The 23,929-nt window shown below is 33.8% G+C and overlaps 1 protein-coding gene across 5 annotated transcripts in view; it reads right to left on the bottom strand.

The window, feature by feature from the left end:
* Positions 1 to 23,595, bottom strand: part of Dscam2 (Down syndrome cell adhesion molecule 2) — a 154,788-nt gene extending 131,193 nt beyond the window's left edge. For 4 of the 5 annotated variants that reach the window (XM_087411583.1, XM_087411582.1, XM_087411584.1 and 1 more), the window contains exon 1: positions 22,997 to 23,039. In XM_087411583.1, the coding sequence (XP_087267709.1) occupies positions 22,997 to 23,024 (28 nt within the window). In that variant the 5' untranslated portion in view covers positions 23,025 to 23,039. Of the gene's footprint in view, positions 1 to 22,996 lie in introns of all 5 variants that reach the window. The other variant, XM_087411585.1, reaches the window with a different exon arrangement.
* Positions 23,596 to 23,929: the final 334 nt, after the last annotated feature.

Below are 23,929 nucleotides of genomic sequence, written 5' to 3'. Positions count from 1 at the left end.
TGTTAATAATTATTTTCACAATTGCTTTCGCTTTTGAGGAGATATGGAGAAAAATGTAATGGCAAACTGACAATAAGATAATTTCAATTGATTTTGAAATTTTAAATAAGGATACTAATGTCCGTATTCGTAGCAATACAAACCTTGTATTTAAGGCTTCCTTAAATTCATCTTCAGATGCTCTATAAATTATTTTATTGGGCTACTGAGCATCTAAAGATAAATTTGAGGAAGTCTTTAATATAAGGCCTGACTTTGAATGAATACAGGCATATGTATTGTTATAAATCTTTATCGGATAGTTCATAAATGATTAGAGATATTTTAATGTCCTTCACTCTTAATCATGTATCGCGTAGTATCTTTAAATTTGAGGTAATAATTTCTAAATGAGAATGACTTTTTGAGTTACACACTAATAGGAGATACTTTTTTTATATCGTAGATATTTTTCTCGGTAAAGCAGAACGAGGTACGAAATAATAATGAACGAATTTGATTGAAGGTGAATTTGCAGTATTTTTCTTTTGGAGATACAAAGCTTTTTATACGTACGGTTTTATATGTACGGTCATGGATAGAACAGTTGCAACATTTTTCGAGTTTTGGAGTACAGCTTACTCACCGAGCGATTGGTTTTTACTTATGTAACCATTTATGTTCAATCTCTCTACGAGCAAGTCTGAGTTTCAAAATTTATTGAAAAAGGAGTGTTGCAATTATTATATCCATGGCTGTACGTCTCGACGTTACAAATATACCGACAGCATTTCGATTATTCTTGAACAAACGACAATTGACAGCAACAGAGCTGTTCATATGTCATCGTGAAATATCTGGTACAATCACAGGTTTGTTTTCTGTTTCTGCACTGGTTCCACTAGTTTAAGAAGTGTACACTAAAGCGTTTTTTTCCAAAATGACATCAATGACACTGTTTCTTATTTCATTGCAACTAAGCTTAATGGATATAGCCTGTTCTTTTTATCTGATGGATATAGGCCTGTTCTTTTTATCTGAATTTCTTGCTCGGTTTATCTTTTTTTTCTTTTCTCTCCAATGTGGAAAGAAAAGGAAGAAAGATGAAACCATGCAAGTACGTTAATTAAAAAGAATAGACCTGAGTTCATTGGACTGCCTGCATTAGGTTTGAAGTCAGTGCAATAATGTAAACATTATTGTACACTAGTTCAGCTATAGAAAACAGACCGTACAAATAATACGAGAATTCACGTAATAAAAATATTATATTAGGTGTTGGAATTAATTCGTAGCGTTTTTTAATGAAAGAATGTTATTTATTTCACATGAGCATTAAAAAATACATTAATGAAAGTACTTCCCATCACTTGTAAAACGCTACGAATTAATTCCAACACCTAATATATAAATGATAAAATATGAAACGATAAAAATATAATATATAAATATACTAAGCCTACATACAAAAATATTTTGTACTATCATTAAAATAAAAATGTGTTCCTAATGATGAAATTACATTAATACTTTCATCTTCCTCACACGAATCTAATATTTCCATATAAACAATTCTCGCACGGAATGCAAGAGATCCGGGTTCGACTCCCGGCCAAGGCAATATTTTTTCGCAATAAGTTTATTACAGTTTTTTAAGATTAATTTGGGGAATTTTGGGGGGATTATTACATTTCAGATTAATTGCGTTAATGTCGACAACCATATCGACACGTAATTATTATTTCTGAAATTAATTCATTCGTTTGAATAATATATATATTAGTCCAACATCTTAATACTTAGACTGTAGTGGCGCTTCGGATTTTAATGTTATTTAATATAAACGGTCTTGTTTCCTATCTAATATTTCCATATAAACAATTTGAGACATTATTTTTAGCTTACATTAGAACGTTTTTTATTCCTTGTCTGCATGGTTATACTTATCAGTTCTGGCTTGCACTAGTTCATTTCAATTCAATTCTACTACAATACAATCCCGTGCAGGAACAGAAAGTAAATCTCATATAGATAAAGCACGATATTAGGAGTCCGGATTGGATGAGTCATCTTAAATTTCCTCACAATAGAGGACTTCCGATTTCGAGATATACTATTTTCTTTTTCATATTTGATGCTACTTTTATGTATCCCTTGTAATTGATGTAAGGTTTTTATTTTAACGTATACCTCTAATCTGTAGCGATAAAAGCTTAAGAGTATATCATTGCAGAAATGAAGTTATTCAATTTACTAGAGCAAAAGAGTATTTTAGAAACTTCCGCAGATATTTATCAAATAGTTTACACATAAAAAATTATCTCCGAAAATTTATTCACACTGTTATCAAAGCAGAAGATATCAAAGCAACAACGGTAACTCAATTCCTTGAGTTAAATAACATTTTATTATTTTTAATTTCCATGTATGTCAAAATGTGAATTAATTTCATTTCTGTTTCAAAAGTTAATTTTAAAATAAACATCGTTCATATGAATGTGTGCATTTAGTAAATGATAAACTAAATTTGAGTCAAATTTAATTTTAATATCTTCTCTTCAGTTAAATTCTTTAGCTCCATTGTTTTAGTTAAATTAACGACATATTAAATAAAAATAATGGCTATCTAGAAATTATTAAAAATATCTTAAATTGATTGTAATTCGACATTATAAATTTAATAGAACATGAAAGGCAATTTTTTGTATTGTCAGATATCAATGATAAATTTCCTTGAATTAAATTGTTTTAGTTAAATTAACAATATATTGCACTGAGAGAAAAATGTTTGGCGTTTGTTACTATGATAATTTCAATGTTTAGTATTTCTAATTTCAACCATTTTTTTTTAATTATAATAACTATAATTATAGTCATTTTAGATTGCTAAACACATTTGTTGCTGAAATACATATGATTTATTATTATATGATTTAATATCATATTAATAATAATAGTAATAATTATAATTATAGGAATATGTAATTATAGTTACAAATACCAAATATTTTTCTCTCAGTATGTGAACAGTGGTGATTATACATTTTATAGAAATAATTAAAAATAAGTTCAATTGAATAATATTTTACATTATGAATTTAACAGTGTATAATCATATGATATACTCGACAATAATATATTCAGGTTCTTTCTTAGTCCATAAAATCTCAATGTATTATTTTTTCTATTTTGATTTTATTGTCTATTTTTTATATTTTATGAGCAATATTTTTATTGTCAAATAAACGACAGTCGAGATTTACGTCAGTCCGAGTTTTGAAAGGGTGTTTACAGCGATATTTCGCTATCATGCGCGCACACGTCGAGAAGATGTATCCTTCTGATCCACCCTCGTAACTTTACGATGCAAAAAAAAAAGAAGGAAACAGTATAGAGAGTAAGAGAAGGCGTTCTTTATGCTTTGCCTAATATGTATATGATGTGAAGCTTTGGTGGGGTGAGCGGGGAAAAGAAATATTATCCCGACATCGTCGTGTCAACGACCGAGACGCGCTTTCAGTAGTGAAGGAGGATCATGTCGTAAGTTACAAATGCACGACTGCCAACTGGAATCGCGTTTCGCTTTATGATCAAAGCGTGGAGTAAATAGTACGGATTTCCCAAACGAAAACGATCTCCATCGTCGTTCAACCGATAGAACTTCAAGGTATTTGCTGCACCTGAATCGACGCGCAAATGATCCGATTTGCATTTTGAATTGACTTTTACATTTCCCGTTTGATTCCGCAAAAAAATTGTCCTAGAAAATATTGGCTTAATTGATACACGGGAAGAAGGAGTTTGCTGTATTTAGAAATCTAGAGATGTGAAAATAATTTTGTTGAACCATCAAAATAACGAGGAGGCAAATTGGATAAATATGATAATCAATATTGCAAAAAATTTTGACATTCTAGCAATTAGCTCTTGAGCATTCTACAAAATTATTTTGATAGTTAACAAAATTGTTTTTCGATCTGTATTTAGCTAAATTTTTAAATATTTCAGCAAGATCGATCTTCCTATACCTAACTTTATATCTGATAAATTATAAGTACGAGAAGCATAAAGGCTTTACAAAAATAGTTTCTACATGCTTGTTAATTGCTAAAAATAATTGCTAATATTTATTATATATTTTATAAAACCTTTTTAATCTAAAATTTCAAATAATTTTAATAATAGAACATATACATTAAGAGAAAAATGTATTAAATTTTAATAAATAATTGTTTGAATACATAATATTTATTTACGAAAAATAAATATTGCTATAAATAAAAATAATAATAATTAAATCAAATTAATAATTTAATTTTAATAATTTAATTTTTGTACCAAATAAACATATATTTACATTAATTAACATCCAACTAGCACTATTCAAATAAATATTCATTAAAATTTAATACATTTTTCTCAGTTAATCTCTATTAAGTAATGAATAGAATATTTAAATGAATATTTGGCTTTACCTGCCTTTCGGCCGAAAAATTTTCCGATGTCTTGCTCAAGCATTATGCTCATAGCGACATACCGATCGCTCTAGTTTCGGCGGCAAGGCAATTGTCTCACGATCTGTGTCCATGTACACGATCAGACCGAAAGATATCTCCCTGAGGACGTTTACATCGGAAAGCGACAAGCATCGCCGGTGACGGTGTTACTTCGGCGGTTACGTCACCGCGAGACAGGTGGATGGATAGGTAAAGCCGCAAGAGCAACGAGTCTGGTACAGACGAGAAATACGTTATGGAATGAGGGAGAGAGAGAGACTAAATGGGGTGTCAGGGGAGGATCCCTCGCATAGAGAAATATATGTAGGAAGAACGCGAGGGAAGCAAAGACGGAGAACGAGATATCGGTTATTCCCAGGTGCGTTCGTGTCGGATCTCACCGGCGACGTGAGCGTCGGAATTCAGGAAGAGCCGGGACAGACGACGACTACGACGAGAGGTTTGGTATCGAATTTGCGTCGTATTTACCCGAGGAAGGCGTCCCGACGCCTTCTTCCGGCGCCTTCGACCTGCGGAAACTCGGGAAGGGTCCACACATTCTCCGCTCGGCGACAATCCGTTTCGCCAGACAGCCGCTGGGAAATCGTTGGGACAGCCGCCATTTATTATCAGTGCTTGCACCCGTGCACGTAGACGTTTTATTGTGAACGATTAGAAGGAAATTAGGTTAATTCTCCGTAATACAAGCTAATTCGTAATTTATAATTATTTGCGATGATTTAAATTATGCGGAAATAGTTATTAATTTATCTGTAGTGTTGGACGATGATTTTCATTAATAAATAAAAAATACACTTACTCTGTTAGTTTTTTGTTCAGACGGTAAATAAATTTTTAGTCAACGTTAATATAATTTAGATATATAAATATTATAATAATTTACAAAATCGGAATCTCTGCCATCATAAAAATCATCGTAATATTATTAATTATCTTATAAATGTTACTACATGGAAATCGATTTCTCTGAAAATTTAGCTATAATACATGCCTAAAATAATTTTGTTGGACTATCAAATAATTATGTAGAAATCTCAAGCAATGCTGCAAAAGGTTTTGATGTTCTAACAACCAGTTTGAGCTCCTACATAATTATTTTGATGATCTAACAAAATTATTGTCAGATTATATTTAGTTAAATGTTTACATGCTTCAAAACCGTTCTTTCTATCATGAAAAGAAAATAACTGTATTTGATTTTTGGTACAATGCAATTTTCTTCAAATCATATGTATATTTTTGATAATTATTGAAATACATGTGACGCGAATAGGTAACAGCTTACAGTAAAGCGGTTACGCTAAAATTTTCCTCGCAAGACGTCTTTCGATTTCTTACATATATATTTCTTACATCCGTTCCTTGTCGACGTCAACTCTTGTCGTTGTACATCACGGCTGGCCCTGAATTTAAAGTTACGCCACTGGTCGTCCGAATAGGGGCAGCGGTCGACGAGGGAGGGAAAGTTGGGTAGGTGGACGGGAAGAGAGCAGGAGGTAACGGCTGGAAAGAGAGGTAATGAGAGAGAGTCCGAGAGGGGTAGAGTGACAGGAAAGGGGTGGGTCGTTCGAGAGGGCAAGGCGAAACCGTGAACCATCGACCCGAGAGATAGGACGAGCTCTCTCGGACTCGTTGTACACACTCTCTCTGGCTCTCTTGTAGCAGGATGCATCTCCGTGCAGCTGCAGGGGCGGGATGCAAGTGAGAGTCAGAGGGAGACGGAAAGGGTCACGTTCACCGCAGGGGCGCAGCCTGTTACGGCGAGTGTGCCACCACGGCGGTACCGCCCCCGCGATGGTTGCTGAATCACCTGCAGTTGCAGCGATGCGTGATATACACACGATACTGGATGTCCCATAAACGGTGAACGTGAATCCTGTTTAAAATCTAAAATTCGAAATGTTCCCACGAACTGCGTATTGTCTATTCGGCGTACCGGAATTTCGGATGAGCACAATGTGAATACATTGTACCGTAAATTATTAGAATTTATGAGGCCTAGTATATATACATTATATACATATGTATTGAGCACATATCGATGGTTTACATCACTGACCTATTTTTTTCTTTTATAAGGCGTAATAATATAATTCACTTAATATTGTACAATATTATAATATAATATAAGTTGGAATTTTTTTTTCTGTTTTCCCTCCCTTTCTCTCTCTCTCTCTCTCTCTCTCTTATCTTATTCTATCTTATAATATATTTACATACGGAATAAAAAATTGATCAAGTTTGGAACAATTATGAGTGAAATTTAGACTGATAATAATAAATCAAATAAGAAACAGATTTTTATTATAGGTCAAAGCGAATATTAGAGCTTGATAATGTGTATATGTTAATTAATTAAATTTGAAAATCGCATATTATCACTTGAGTCGCGACAATTATTTTTTTAATAACTTTTTTTTCAACACACTTGTTCTAAAAAAACTTAAAGACAAAACTTTTTACTTGAGAATTAAGTTGCTTGTGCTCTTAGTGGTGTCATCAAATGGAAGAGTCTTGTAGAAGACTCGCGTTATACGTCGTTAATAGGTGAAATAATGACAGAGCGACGGTGAGGATCGCTCTCAGTTTTAGAAATCTCATGGGTAGTGGCCGTGCGCGCGGCAGTTTCCAGCGAGTTCCGTAATGAAAGATTCAACGGACGAGAAGAGCGGACAGAAGCTCAGACACTGGAAGCGATATATCGCTGTAGCCTCGAGTTTCGTCCAATTTGCGATTTTCGAGGTGAGTGGCGGGATGCGCGCGACTCAAAGAGTCGCCGAAGTGACGTGGACAGGGAATATAGAAGAGATAGGAGGAAGAGGAAGGCGGTGGAATTGCGCGGAGGAAGGTGGAGAGAAACTGTTTTTCGTATTTTATCAAAAGCGTCGTCCATTTTTCAAGCCTGGCTCTGTGAGAGCGGCAGTAGCCGCGGGCATCGTAGTATACCGCTCTCGGCAGCGGCGGTATGAATATTAAATGACGGAGGCGAAGCTCGAGACAAGCAAGGAGCGAAGTAAGGAAAACGGAAGAAAGGCTCAGGTAAATAGGAGCGAAAGATTACATCGTCTCTCATTGCAATAGAAAAAAGTTTCAAAGTCTCTTTCAAAATCGTATTAGCTTTGACTCTTTCAAGATCGATGGCTTTGAAATGATAAAATAGATATTTTGTACTTTAGGATAGGAGATTTCATTAAAATGTAGAAAAAACGAAAATTTATCTGCAACAACGGCAATTCCAATTAATTTGGATTTTTTTTAATTCATAATATAATTAATTCTAATAAAAAGGAGATATTTCCAGGCATCTATTTTATATGCAATTTATTTTGTAATATAATCATTGCAGAAGACATTCACTAAGAGAAAAAAAAGAGTTTTGGCTACTATAAATTAACAATTCTAAAATTTAAGTATTTGCAACTATATAAAAAATAAGAGCATAAAAAACCACAGCACAAGTTATAGTTTGTGATATTTAATTATTATTACATTAATTGAAACATTAAACGTTTCGGCCACAATCTGGCCATCTTCAGTAATTCAATAATATTCTTAAAACGCAGAGTTACATCTAGTTGACATTAAATTCAACAGTCGAGAATTTTGATAAATAACGACACATAATGTCACGACAAAATTCTAACTGTGTAAAAGAAATACTCGAGATTCATCGTTTGGTTTTTTTGCTGTAAAACAGAATCTGGAAATTCTTGTTCTACACTTTTCTTGATATGACAATTGACGTTGTAACATTACTGTATGAAGCATCTTCACATATAAAAGAACATGTTTATTTAATTACAACTCTCGACTGTTGAATTTAATGTCAACTAGATGTAACTCTGCGTTTTAAGAATATTATTGAATTACTGAAGATGGCCAGATTGTGGCCGAAACGTTTAATGTTTTAATTAATGTAATAATAATTAAATATCACAAACTATAACTTGTGCTGTGGTTTTTTATGCTCTTATTTTTTATATGTGTTAATATTAGAATGTTAGTTTCAAGATATATTTGCAACTAGTTTTACAAAGTAATAAGAACTAAAGTAATATTGAATACTATATTTTTATAGTATTCAGTATTCTATATATATTTATACAATATATATAGAATATTATTGTAATATAATTATTCTAATTAAAAGGAGATATTTCTAGAAACTTCTTTTATCCGAATATCGGTTTAAAGAGCTCATTGTAAACGCGTATTCATCTCTTCGAACGAGATTCAAAGATTATTAACATATTTTTTTTATAAACAATATTAAGAATCTTTATTTTAGATCGCATATGTGAGAAACACAATCAATACTAGAAAAATGTCTATTACGGTCGAAGCGACATCTTCATTGCTTTAAATAATTCAATCTTGAATTACTAATATACATATATGTACTAATATATATATATATATGTACTTGCATACATATCATATTGTATCTAGTCTTTTTAGAACTGCAAGTCGAATTATTTTAAAGATTGAATATATTTAAAGCAATGGAGATCCAGCTTCGACCGTAACAGGCATTTTTCTACTATTGCTTCTTTTTTTATGAATAAGAAAAGAATGCAATTTTGCCACGCTCTTATGTAGGTCATTTTTCGATCTACAATCTGGAATAGTACGGAAATGCGTGGCACGCGAGTGTTCGAAGAACATAAAACTCGTATCTTTTCGATGAACCAAGAATAACTTTCCTCGCTTCTGCTCCTTCCAAGAGAGGAGATGATAAGAGAAAGAGAAAGAGAGAGGGAGGTGAGAGTTAATGGATATCGAGCGACTCCGTCTTCCTCGATTGCAGCTCCTTCTCCAGCTTCTTCCTAGGCTGTCAAAGGACGACGAGAGAACTGATAGACTGATTTATCTCCATCGCTGATAATGGTAGCAGTACGTGCAAATCGCGATAAGGAGGCCATTCTCACGCGATGTCGAGCATCACGACGCGTGTGATAATATTAGATTTCAATGTCACCGTATTTCGCACATAGCAATTGGTGTCGTGAATTTCAATTCTCAAAGAACAATCAGTATAATTTTGGACGGAGCGAAAGAAACATTGTTGTTTGCAGAAACATGAGAACTTTTATTTGCGAAACATTGATTTTCGAGATATTGGTATCACGAGATACACGCTCTATATATAAATATATATACTATTTCATAGGAAAAAATATAGTTATCGTAGGAAAAAATCTAGCTTTTTGTAATAAAATTTCGTTTTTAACTATTTTATTTGTATTTAGTTTTTTCTTATTTAATGATAGAGAAGCACAGACAGTAATTTTAATGCACAACGTACGATGTTATATGGAAACAAATCTTCATTTTTATAAAAATATCAAGTATCATATTTTTCCGTGAAATACTGAACAAATATGTTCTAATATATAGAATGAAACTCATGTAATGCGGTGTTATAAAATACCGCATTACTTAGCAGTTTTGAATTTAATTTGTTATTTCTCAGTCTGTGATTCATGTACGTGGACATTTAAAGATAGAGAATATACGAGAGGATGAATTCTGAGCTAATCCCGAAGGCATATTTACTTTTGAGATATAATGGATTATGTAGGACACACGTTTACAACACGACTACGACTTTTGTTTCACCATTACATTCATACGGATTATGTTAAAGTTATAGATATTATTAAGTGTGAGTATGAAACTCGGTTATTGCATTCTCAAATAAATAGTTGTAATTGTTACGTTATTGCATTTTTAAAATAAATACTTGTAATCGTTACGTGTATTCGGGCGAGAACAGTCCAATTTTAAATTTATACATGCTCTTAAATTCAAAGGAATAGTGTACAGGATCTCGGTAGGCAATGCTTCAACGTTATTTCCATGGATAATAGGATCCTTAAAGGGTCCTCTTTCAACGCTGTTTCAGACACCTGCGAGTTTCTCTAAATGACATTAAAGCGCACCGCGAATTTCAATTTCGCTGTAGGAAAATCGCTCTAATCAGTTTCCCGAGAGAATCGATAACTTCTAACATCAATTTCCCCCCGTAACTCCATCGAGATCTTAATAATGTCACTTAATCATCCTTTCGCGTCTCTCTCTCTCTCTCTCTCTCTCTCTCTCTCTCCTTTTCTCAATCCGCTTATAATTACTAATCCAAATAAATGCAGATATCTGAAATAATTTCAAGATTTTCTTGACGCTATAATTTAAAACGTTTACTGTGACATCAAGCATATTGAGATTTAAAAGTTGTGAAAAGTCAAAACTTAGTTTCAAATTTTGCATAAGACAAATTCACTGTCTGTTAAATCTAGAGCACCTTCACTGGGAGAAAAATTCAAGATTATATAAGTATATAATTATCATGATTATTATTGCATATATAATGTTAGTAATAATAACTATAATGTAAATATATGTACAGTTTTATCAACATATCTGTATAATTAACATACCAACAATGATTATAAATTACAGTTATTTCATATTCTTACACTATAAAACTGCAATTAATGTAACTTAATTATGATTTAAAATTATTTTTGAGCCATATTCGTTTTAGTTAAATTATAATCATTAATTATATATATTGCAATTACAATATAGCAATGACTCTCTTATGGTAATTTTAATTTATAATCATTTTTTATGCCCGCTGTATATTTGTTGTATATATTAGGTGTTGGAATTAATTCGTAGCGTTTTACAAGTGATGGGAAGTACTTTCATTAATGTATTTTTTAATGCTCATGTGAAATAAATAACATTCTTTCATTAAAAAACGCTACGAATTAATTCCAACACCTAATATATATATATATACACACACACAGTTTTATCACAAATAATAACTATATATATATATATATAGTTATTATTACTAACATTATAGTAGTAGATAATAATCATAATTATATGATAATATAATAATGTAATTATATATAGACACAAATATCAGAAACTTTTCTCTCAGTAGTATGTATTGTCATTTTGAAATCGAATATAATTCTTTCAACAAAGGTATCGCAATTGTTCTTTTTAGTAGATATCTTTGTGTCACACCGGCGTAAATATTTAACCGGCAGTAAGCTGATCGGCTGCTGGTATTTCCAATCCTCGATTAAACGCGCGCAGATAGATGACACGTCCATTCACCGACGCGTTTAAAGTATCCCTACGGCGTTAGCGCATGCTGTACAACTAAACGTATGTAAACACGTTTATCCTGGAATAATTCAGCAGTTAACGGCGTAACACTCGATGTGCGCGTGGGCTAATTTTGCCACTAAAGGGAGTTACTAAATATAGCATGTGTACATATTAAATCTATATCGCTATGCTGCTTTCGAATCATCAATGACACTGCGATGCAGTCACTTCTATTACAAATGAAAGGTAAGTTAATTAGCGTCATGTGTTAATACGGAACTATCGTTTGCATAAAAATTTGCATGTTTTATTATTATTTAAATTTGCATAGCGCAGCTCGTGCTACTACTCTTCTGCTATACTACTGTTCTAGAAATGTTGAACAAGTTATGAACGCGTAAAAATAACTGATACGTTCGAGTACGTTCCATCGCTCCATCGTCAATGCTTTTAATTCCGCATGCGTATCTACGTTTTCCTTGCAACTCGCCTGATATCACGGTCGAACGATGCCGTTATAGGTATAATAGATTCATTGCCATGCAAATTTGCCGGCATTATGGATGTTACATCTTAACTACGTTCGCTTGCGTACGATCGAGGAAAATTTCATTCGTTCATGATCGAGACTGGAGTTTAAATCAGCACTTTTAACAAAATATAGATACAATGAGCATATGATTGTGTGATTTGTTTTATTCACTTTACATTTTATTAATTTCTTTAAAAATTTAAGTTAAATAATAAACAATTTCAAAAAGCTATGCAAAGAAATAATGAAAAAAATAATAACAATATGTATTTTAACATTATAATTCACACACTGAGAGAAAAATGTTTGATATTTAAGATTACATATAATTGCGTGGTAAAATAATTAAAATCAGAAGCTCTATTTTTATAGTTACTACTCCAACTTAGTAATAATATTTATAATAATTACTTATAATTCACAAACACTTATAATACTACCAAACAAATATATAGTTGATATCGAGAAAAATGACTATAAATTATAGTTAATCATAATTATAATAATTGCAACTATTTATTGTTTTAGTGCATGATCATTTCACCAGTAGGTGCCTTGAAAGAACACTTTGGTTAAAATGTCTAAAGATTTAGCTATAGATACAGACCAACAGATCTGAAAATAATTTCGATAGATCGAAATAATTCTGTAGCTGATTGCTTAAATGTTCAAAATATTTTATAGTAGGCTCATCATGCTTCCCACAGAATTATTTTAATGATCGAATAAAGTTATTTTCAGATCTTTAGCTAAATTTTCGCTTACTTTCGAAATGCTTTAACAAAATTATTCTATCCCTGCCTTTAACAATGTCTTCTCATTCCTTTTTTGTTTGTCTTATAAATCGCACTTTAGTCTATCTATTGAGGAGCATGTTATTGAGCACGCAGGAGGTGCGTGCACGCATCTTTTGTTGTATCGATGAAAAGCAATCTCAATGAAAGAAGGTAAACGATCGGTCCACTCGTAGTGCCAACTGGCGCGCGCGTTTAAAGACGCGAAGGGTTTAAAGGGGAGTCAAATGATGATTCGTCACGGGGGAAGAATTCCGGCTCAATGAAGTCTCTGACGGTATCGAAAGATGTCGAGAATGTTCCGGCCATGTATGAAATCGCTTCGTGAGCTTTAATTTACGATCCCGTATAAATCGCAACGTATACATTCGAAATTCGAACCGTCGGTTTTTGTTTGCGCGATATGAAAAACTGTCGGCTCTTTGTTTGCAGCTCAATTCGCTTGGGCTCGAATTATTTTTCGAGATTTTGCAGAAATTTGTATTGCGGGATGAGCTTGTGCTTGCATAAAAAATGTAATGTGCATATTTTTGAAGATTGATTTTTAATAACATAAATGGCCGATCAATTTATTAATGACATTGTAAAATGTCGATTATGATATTGTAAATTTTTTTGGAAAATAGATAACAATACGATATGTAGTGAGAGTTGGCCGGATATAAATAAAAAGACTTTTTATTCTTATACATATATAAATATGTATAATAAATATAAACCAAATTTACAAAATATTAATTTAAGAAAAAATAATTTATTTACAGAAGAAATATATATATACACACACACACACACACACACACACACACATACAAAATAATACAATATATGTAATTTACAATATAAAATATATAAAATAATATACATAAAATTTAAAAGAAGAGTAGCTGTTTTTTTGTATTTAATTACCAGAAGTAATTTATAAAAAATTGCATAACAGAAATGAGATAACATCGATCTCGTAAATCGAACGAAAATTTGTATTTGTCTATCTATTTTAAATTGCTACAAGTTTGTTGCGGATGTTAAATGCACCGCGAAAGGTATCCGAACGTAATCTCAAAAGTTTGATCGTGATAAAGCTGCGGCTGATCGTTTTCAATGATTTCGTTCTGCAAGTTGCGATCCCTTAGCTCGTTTCTTCCTTCGCGTTTTCACAGTAATCCACGAGCGCTTATTCGTAGAGAATCGAATGTTGAAAGACGAGTTATTAAATTTGCGTTGTCGACCACCACCGGCGATTATTTCCGAGCTCAGAGCTCTTCTCCTGTTTGAGAGTGTCATCCAGCAAACGATCAAGCGGAGGAACGGCAGGGGGTGGGGTAATAAAGAAAACCGGTGGTGGCGTCATGTCGTACAAGGGAGAGAAGTGGAGGCAGGACGAATAGAGGTAGGAGGGAGACAGCGATTTCATTATGACTCGGGACAAAATCCTCTCAAAGCGAATCTCACGGGAAAGAAGAGTAAGAGTACCAACTATAGTTCGGGCACAGTCTGAAATAATCCACCGACGACGACAGAGTAATTTCAATTGTAAATGTTCACGTAAAACTTTGGGGCTAAGAAACGGCCAACGTTGAATTGCCGCACCGGACTATGCGGCATGATGTATCTTAATCGCTTTTTCACTAGCTCGCACTAATTCGTACCGAACATGCCGTCTCACAATGTTTCCGACATTCGCACCGCTAAGTAAATTCTCGTTTTTTTTCTCTTGATATATTATTTACCAATTCCCTTTGTCCCTTTGTTTTTAACCGATTAAATAATGATATTAATAATTTTTTCGATTAATTTTGTCGATAATTAATAGTACATTTGACTTGCAAGCGAATTATTATAAATTTATGCGAAAAAACGTTATACATATAAATTATAAGGTACTTGAGCCGAATAAGGTCCAGGCACTAAATAAAACTTTACGCTTGTAGTATATACTTAAAAGATGTGTCATAAGAAGTAGATAAAAAAAGATTAAAGAATTGGAATCAACACGGTAGCAACACGCTTGTTAATAAAAACTTGTATGAGGTTAGTATGAGCCATTTTTATAACAATCCGCTGCAAAATTTATCAATATACAATATTTCATAATTCATAATTTATTATAATATTATTCAATTTCCTAATTGTGGGAAATAACTAATAAATCAATTTTTTGGAGTAAGTATAAATATTTTTTTTAAACACTGTTCTTATTAAATAAAGCCCACTTTTATGTGATTATTATTATACAATAGCTATTATTTGTTTGTTATGAAGTTTACGTCAGAAAATAACTATTTTTAATGATGCTATCTTTTAAGAAGCCAAAATTGCATTCAAATTGCTAGAAATTTCCAAAGATTAAAAAGTTAGTTATAAACAAAATTAAAGATAATTGTAATATTTGAGAGTAGAGTAAGGAAAGTCCTAAGGAATTTCCTTTCTATAATTAATAATCATTTTAAAACTGATTTAAAAAGAAAATGTCTACTTTCTTTGTTATTTTTAATTTACTTTTTATTATATTCGTATGCATGTAATAAGATTCAATATCAGAGTTTAACAAAATTTATTTTTGTTCATTTACATATATTTTATATAAACAATATATTTTATCTTTAGGATGAATGAAATGAAGATTTGTTCCTCACTTAGTTTATTTCAATATCCCTATAAAGGAAATTAAAAAAAAAAAAAAATAAATTAGGTGGGTCTTATTCGGTTCAGGTACCTTACATACAATATTTTAATTTTTCACACATGAGTTTAAAAGTTTAAAGGTTTCAGCATGTACTACGGTTTTGCTAACAATTTCATTTTTTATTTATGAAATATTAAATTATAATCAAATATCTCTCTTATTTTCGGTTACGGAAATATTCAAAAGAGTTTACGAATTACTGAAAAATAATTATAAACGGAAATCATAAGTAAATTTCTCAAATAGACAAATATCATGTTGAAAGAAATATTAATTTCCAATTTTGTACTAAACACCATTTCGATATCATGATGAATGACGACTAATAAAAAGAGAATGAAAACAGTATGTTTTCATATAAATTAAGATTAAACCCAAGTTTTTGAATGAGATACTTGAAGAACTTATCGGCAGTATGCCAAGAGTTCTATTATTCTATTATTAAAACGCAAGGAGATTAAGCTTGAACAAATCTGAGAAAAAAGTTTGTTTTAATTGAAAATGTAATACTAAATTAAAAGACATAATACAATTATATTCTTTTATGTTTTTTTATACTTATATAAATGAAGAATGAAACAATTTTGAGAGAAGTATATGTATTTCAGATTAACATACTTAATACAGATATTTTATTTGATTATAAGTGACACAATATAAGATATTGATATCACTTGAGGAAATCGAGTATCACTGCTTGAAAAGTGTTAGGCAAACGATTGTAGTATTTGTGTCCTTTTCAATCTAAGCACCTTTTATTCACGATGCGTGCGATCGGCAGATTACAAATGGATCGTATACATCCGTCACGTATATGTATCATCATTTCCGCCTATATCGGTCACTAAAGCTCTTCTTCGCGCTTCTGGAATTCCAATAACGCATACGAGATCGTGGAACGTAAGCGGCAGCTGTGAGATTGAAAGCTCTGTTCGATTCTCACCCTGAAAGCCAGAGCTCGTATCGAGTAATACGAAAAGTAAAGGAAGATGAAAGAGAGAGGAAGAAGAAGGGAGAGGGAAGAGAGAGAAACAGAAAAGCAGCATACGAATAGGACAAACGTCACAAGTTGTAGAGAAATTGGAGGGTTCGTAGTTAGCAACTTTCGAACTCACTTCTCCCTTTGCTCTTCATCACTTCGTGCTTCGACCTAGACTCATGCGACGCCGGTCTCACGGCGATACGAATCAGTTTCCTCGAGTTTATATTCATAACGAATAAATTATTCAATCCGGTGCCGGGATTCGAGCCCATTGGGATGCGTAGGCTCGTCACGTTGGCCCACGTTATTCACCTAATCGGAGAACGTACCGGCGAAAAAGCTCCACATCTCTTTCAGCCGCGGGCGTTCGCTCGTCGATCGATATAGCCGAGCTTGGATTTCGATAGTCATTTTTATTACCGACGATCAAAACCAAAGTTAAATGAGAAATTTTCACGTGCAATCGTAAAGTAAAACTTTATAAATATCTAATTTTTGTGTAATAAACTTTATTAACTTTTTTGAGAGATAATTTTACAGGAAAATAATGGATCAAGTTACGAAAAGAGATTATCAATCTGATTATGAATAATATCTTAGTGCTTAAAGATATATTATATCTATTTTTATAAATGTTTAATATTTATACTTTAAATAAACTATGTGCATATGAAAGTTATATTTATAACTTTCTATTTTTATTGAATAACACTTTTTTATTTATATTATTTATTGTTATAATATTTTTATCCTTATAAAATATAATATTTTTATTGTTGTATAATTGAAAATACAATGACAAAAGTCTCAATTTTTTTTTGTACGAATATTTAAAAGTTTAAATATTCAAATATTCAATGACAAGGTTTCATTACGATTCAGGGATTAATTATAAATAAATATTTTTTTATCTATAACTGATTTCTGCATCGCAACTTTTCGTAAATCTGGAATACTTATATTTAAAAAAGTGACATTTTTGTCATATTATTTTATAATACGTTTTCATATGTATATATATCGTATTTTTTTTCTACTAGAGCAGTAAAAAATATTACTTTTTAATGAAATAATTTTTGATCCGAATGATAAACTGTTACTAAATTTTTTGTTTTGCTTTTAAATGTAATTTAGAATAATCTGGAACTCTTTCATTATTTTGAAAAAAATATGTGTATACATCCTAAATATTTCAGTATAAATTTAAATACATATCCAGTTTCGTAAAAATAAGTTATTTACTTGGCATGAAGATACCGTCGTCATGAAAATGTAGTAAATATATATATTTTTTTAATAGAGTAAATCATTAATTTTTATTTCGCTTATGTCAAATCCTTTACAAAGCGTATAATATATACATGACAAGAGAATGTCCATTTTTTTCATGTACTGTTATATTATTTTGTATGTCAAAAATAAATTATATTTTTTGAAACAATTTTACGGAATGCAAAAGATTAATGGTGAGCGTCTAGAACGAATGTGGAAAAATATCAGCTTCGGATTGAATAGTGGTGCAGTGGAAAATTCACACACTGTTGCAGGCATGCCTTTCCGGTGTTTCCGAGTGAGAAATAATTAGCAGGTTTCATCACCCAGCACGTATGTCCGCTCACACGTTTCAGCGACCGCGCTTTGAATACGTCACTTCGGAAGCGAATATCGTGCGTTTATTGCAGTGCCGAAAAGTACGATCATGTTAAAAGCGCAGTTAAAGTAGTAGGAATATAGCTGCACGAATTTCCGAAATGCTGAAATTATATTGACGTTATAGTTAATTTCATCTTTTAGAAAAGTTACGGTTAGCTAGATGAGGTGATAGAGATCAATGAGTTTCCTATATAATTAGTTTCAATAAAACTTGAACTTTTAAAGTAAAAAAATAAAATTTAAAAAAACAAAATTTCTAGCTTTAATATTAAGAAAATCGTTCTCAACTAAATGAAAATTGTTCTTGATAGAGAAGTTTCTTTTTTTATTGAACTTTTTAATAATTGATCTTTTTAAATTTCCGACTTATTATTAAAACTGTTGCATTTTGAAAATATTGATCTGAAAGATTGATGTTTACGTTTACTTTATCCAAACTTTTGACTTTCAGGATTTCACTTTCTATACTTTAGCATATCTCATCCAGTAGTTTCTACGTTCTTAATTGCTATGTTAAGTTTTCGACGCGGCTATCAAAGTTTCCGTTGCAGATATCGAGTGTTTTATATCACATTAATTAAGAGCTGTATTATTCCATGCGTTATTAAAGAGAATTATCAATAATGCAAAGTTGGATCAACTTTTTAATTTTGCTTTAATTAATAACTAATTTATAAGTAATTTTTAAAAAGTTCCTGTTAATTTGATGTACTGTATTTATTTATTTTATTAGATTTAGACCCCTCGCGTAGAGAGGAGTACGTCAAATTATAAAATATAAAGCATAAAGAGTAAAATTGCCAACTGCAACAATAGTAGCTATAGATCAGTATTATGACCTCTTCGATATGAGGTACATTATTTCGCTACTCTCTAAAACGTTTAGAGTGAATCTTACACTGAAGAGTGAAATCTTACTCTTAAGGATTGAAAATTGAGTCTCTTTTTCAAGCCTGGCTCAATTTTCACTCTTTAGAGTGAGGTTCCATTCCAAAGAATTTAGAGAATTTATTTATGCTCGTAGGATGCTTTTAATTAACTGATACTCTTTTAGTACGTAATTAGAATACTTATTATCGTACATCTTTTTTTATTCTCTTCCTGCCCACAAAATTTATTTCTGTGTCCAGAGCACTGCCTCGCAGTACCGTCACTGAACAGTATATAATGTAAGACTAATTCCCCTACTATAGGTTGCTATACTTGTGTCATACATTTGATATCTAGGATGCCTAAAGATTTGAAAGACATACGAATACGTTCTGAGGATGTCAATTCCTCAGCTTTGATAATGATCAACCGAATAAGTGAGACGACATTTTTAAAATATCAGAATTGTTTTTTGCAGGGGATTAAGGATTTAAAATAATTTTAACTTCTATTATTGTCTACAAATATATAATTAATACGTGTACGCGCGGGACCCAAAATGGGCGAAGTTTTTGAAAATATTTAATCAGAAAATATGATTAATATTGATATGGATCCCCAATTTGGATGCGCGAGAAGATCAGGATCAGGAGTGAGAAGGATAAAGAAAAGGACGATATAGGATATCTGATACGGGAAGGAGAGGAGTCTTATTAAGGGTGGCTCTTCTACCTTCCTTAGCGCTTAAATTTCAGAACATCGTCCTACGAAACACGGGCGACATCGTTAAAGCACGGCAGTCGAGATTAAAGGCTTTTCCGGATTCGAGAGATTTCAAGTCCAGGATTGTCCGCAATTAGTGCGGAACGAGGGGGTAAAACGGTGGCGGTGGCAGCAGCGGTGGTGGCGACAACGACGGTAGCGAGCTCCTTTAGGAAACTATATAAAGCTTCCTGCGCGGAGGTGAAAGAAAAGCAGGAACGTTAACGAGAAGAATCTCAAGATGCGTTGCGATCGTTATCGGCTCTTCTTCTTTTCTACAGGCCCTCAGCTGTCTGAAAGATGATTGCATTCGCCGCCAGACAAACGTACAGCAGGAAGACGTCGAGAAGTTCGTAATTGATAGTTCTCTCTTGTACACGTCTCGAGTTTATCGTCTTTATGTATCATTAAGGGAGTTATTAAGGAGACGGACGGTACAGTTGACTTTCGCGATTAATTAACGTCCTTAAGCGAGATAAATGAGAGCGCGGAGATTGGAGCTTTTTATACACTCTCATGGCAGCACGATTTTTCGTTGACCTAAATAATTTCGAGTACGCTCGCGAGTACGGCTGACGAACGAGTTAATTTAATGATCGATATTACAACGCGTATAATTTTGATGCAAAATATATTTTTCTTTCCCGTATTGCGATATTAAATAAGGCACGGTTTCAGTTTACGATAATACTATAATACATTGGTTTCAATGTATAAACAACATAATGGTAAATGTACATTGATGAGAATTATTCGCGCATTTAGCTGTTTTTGAATATTCATATATTTTTATTTATATTTTTCGAATGGCGGAATCAAGTGGCTATACATACATATACTTAAAAACAAAATTTGTTTACCATTATTATTATATCTATCACTTTTTCATGTTTAACGTTCCTAATTAGTCACCGCGGCCATATTGAATTGTGACGTCATAGGCGGAAATGATACGTTAAAATTTCTTGTTTTTAAATGAAGAGAATTTGGATAAAACTAAATAATAAGATAGTTTTAATTAAAACATTTGTAAAAATGAGCCGAAGCTTTCCTTATCTCTCCCCTCCGACAGTCAGTAAATATAATCGTAAAAGACAAATGAAATGAAAATACACATATAGACTTTTAAATCTATTTTCACTTTATCTATTTTTTTACGGCTATATTTGCTGATTGTCGGGCAGAAGGATGGGAGGTAAAAAACATAAAAAACATTATATCATTGAATCAGTATTGTTCTAAATAGAACTTTTCTCCCTGCAGTATCTTCCCGTCATCTAAATCGCGTATCTAATTACAGTCTCGTACGTGCCTCATAAAATTTGAGTAGATCCACGAGTTTCGCTAGGTTTCGCTAAGGTTTCTTTACGCAGGACGAACTTGTTAGTGTGCAGCTTCGCGGAATTAGATTTCCGTAAGCGTTGGTGTGCTTGCGCGCGCCCGCGCCCTGTTCTATCTTGTTTCCAACGAAACTTTTCGAAGCACATCGCAACTATAGACGCGGGAGAGAACACGCGCGCACGTCGTGTCACACGCGCGTTTACACGCGCGCAGGAAGTTGGACGGTTGCGCTGAAATTGTTTCCACGGGAAAATAGTATGGACGTGCGGTAACCGGCGTCGCGATAACGCGTACGGATGTTCCGCCGCGACGCGAAACTTTCGCACGAGCAAATTTACACTTCGATCGCTTCAATTACACGCTGCGACGTCGCGGCCGTGATACCACGCTATGAACAATCGTTTTTATTACAACGCAGCCTTTCAGACATCTAGGACACTTTAATGTAAACTCGTACAATGCGAGTAGCGAAAAGTAAAACGAGAGATCACACTCGTTGTAAGCTCCATCGATTGATATGCATAAAAAGAACAATTTTGTTGAAGTATCTAAAAATTTAAGTAGATATAAATAAAAAAATAATTTTGTCGAACCATTAGAATGAATATCTAAAAATGTAGGTAGTTTCTGATCTAAAAATAATTTTGTTGAACCATCAAAGTAATTATGTAGGAAATTTAAGCATGATGAATAATGCTGCGAAATATTTGACGTTATAATAATTCGGATTGGATTAGCTTGAGAGTTCTACATTGTGTATCTAATTATTTTAATGATTCCAACAAATAAAATTATTTTCAGATCAGTGTCCAGCTAAATTTTTAGATAAACTTTAGCAAAATGGTTCTTTTCATATATAAATATCGAATTTTACGTTAAGATTTATTCGTATTCGAAATGCGACGATTCCAAAAATACATGCAAGTCTGCGAACAGATATATGGACGAAATTTACGATACTCACTACGGTACGCACTATTCAGGAGTCACGTGTACGGCAAATCGTAAAGTCAAAATGAAAATTTGGTTCGCACTAAGTTCGGAATTTCGATGTTTACGATATTCGCGATATGAGCTACTTGGAAACTGTTTTTTTCTCTTTTTCTAATAAAGCGACGCGACATCTTGTCGCAATGGCAGCAGAGAATTTTCATGCTTCGCAAAATTTCGTTCATAAAATATTTATTTAGCGACGACTTCGCCATATTTATTAATAAATATGCACAGGTTGCACGGAATAGCTCACATTTTCGAAATAAGCGGAGATATCGCCGAGTAACGATCAAACCATCACGCGATATCAATGCACATTTCCGATCAAGTATAATAGAGCGAAGAACGAGTTCCTCGGCGTTATCGTGAAAAGGGCAAAATCCCTGGATCAGTATGCACATAATATAATCCGACATTCTGTAGAAATGAAAAAGTTCGAACAGACGGTCGTTTAAATTCACTTTTTCCTTTGAGCGTCGATTGCGCCAGTAACTTACTTTTCTTTAACCAAACCTTCATTTCCTGTCTGTACTATAAAACTATTGTATATAAGACTCTAAAGAAGAAGTGAAATAAGAAATCTGTTAATTTGAATTTAATTTGAACCAGTAACGCGCAAATATCAGTCCAACAGATCCTTTTTACGACTCAATGCCATTGTCGGCTTTCTATTTTATTCACTATTTTATTCACAGAGGAATCGATCCGTAATGAAAAACATGCGATAATAAAAAGAGACATTAAAGGAAGACTTACCTGCGAAGATTAGGCAGCGGGCCAGCATCCTTCGATCTTGTGGTCGAATCCCACGCTCGACCGAGCTCGATGCCTAGTCTTCTTCAAAGAGGAACGCACGTCCGTTTCAGCGTCACCCTCGTGAAAAGCGGTCCTCGTGATCTACCCCGCTGCCGTCGAGTCGTTGCCGGATCGTCACCGCCGCCGTCGTCGTTCTCGTCGTCCTCGCCGTCGTCGGCGACGTGCACGATCCGCGGTGCAGGGACCCGGTGGCGATGGTGGCCGGCGACGAGAACGAGCGGCGTGTCGTCGCGCGGTGTCGACGGCGATGCTGCTGCGAGTGCACGCGGTGCATACGCGGCGCGCGGCCGATCTAAAAGCCGGCGACGGTTTAGATATCGCGCGGCGGGTTGATATTGCGACGGGGGTGGCGGCGGAGGACAACGGGACAACGGGATGAGGGGGAGGTGAGGAGGACACAGATAAGTATACCCGAGAGCGGAAGAGGTCCGGCGGAAAATGCGACGCGCGTCTACTACCCTCGCGATGAGAGTCTTTGGCCTCCGGCACCGCCGGCCACGACTGATCGCGCCGGGTAATCCCCCGCGAGTGCCGAAGCGCATGCGTGCCACCCTTTCTCTCTCTACATCCTCTTCCCCTTCGTCGAACGCGGGGTGGTTGCCCCTCTTCATGGAGTTTCTCTCGCGCGAGCGCTAGCTTCCGCCGAGAGGGTGTTGGGTGTTGGTGAGGGGAGAGGGAGAGGGTAGTGGGTGGTAGGTAGTTGGTGCCGTTGGTGGTACAGGTGCTAGGACGCGGAGAGAAGAGAGAACGCACTCTCGCACACGCATGATGAGATAGCGCTCTCAAATAGCAGACGTGATTTAGCCATTTACCGGCGCTGGTGCTTAGGAAATATTAAACGGTAAAAGCGGTGCATCATTTTTTTATTGCTGC

Source organism: Acromyrmex echinatior, chromosome 11 (genome assembly GCF_024713525.1).
Source record: "Acromyrmex echinatior isolate Ae372 chromosome 11, ASM2471352v2, whole genome shotgun sequence".
NCBI lineage: Eukaryota > Metazoa > Arthropoda > Insecta > Hymenoptera > Formicidae > Acromyrmex > Acromyrmex echinatior.
This window is presented reverse-complemented; position numbering and strand designations above follow the sequence as displayed.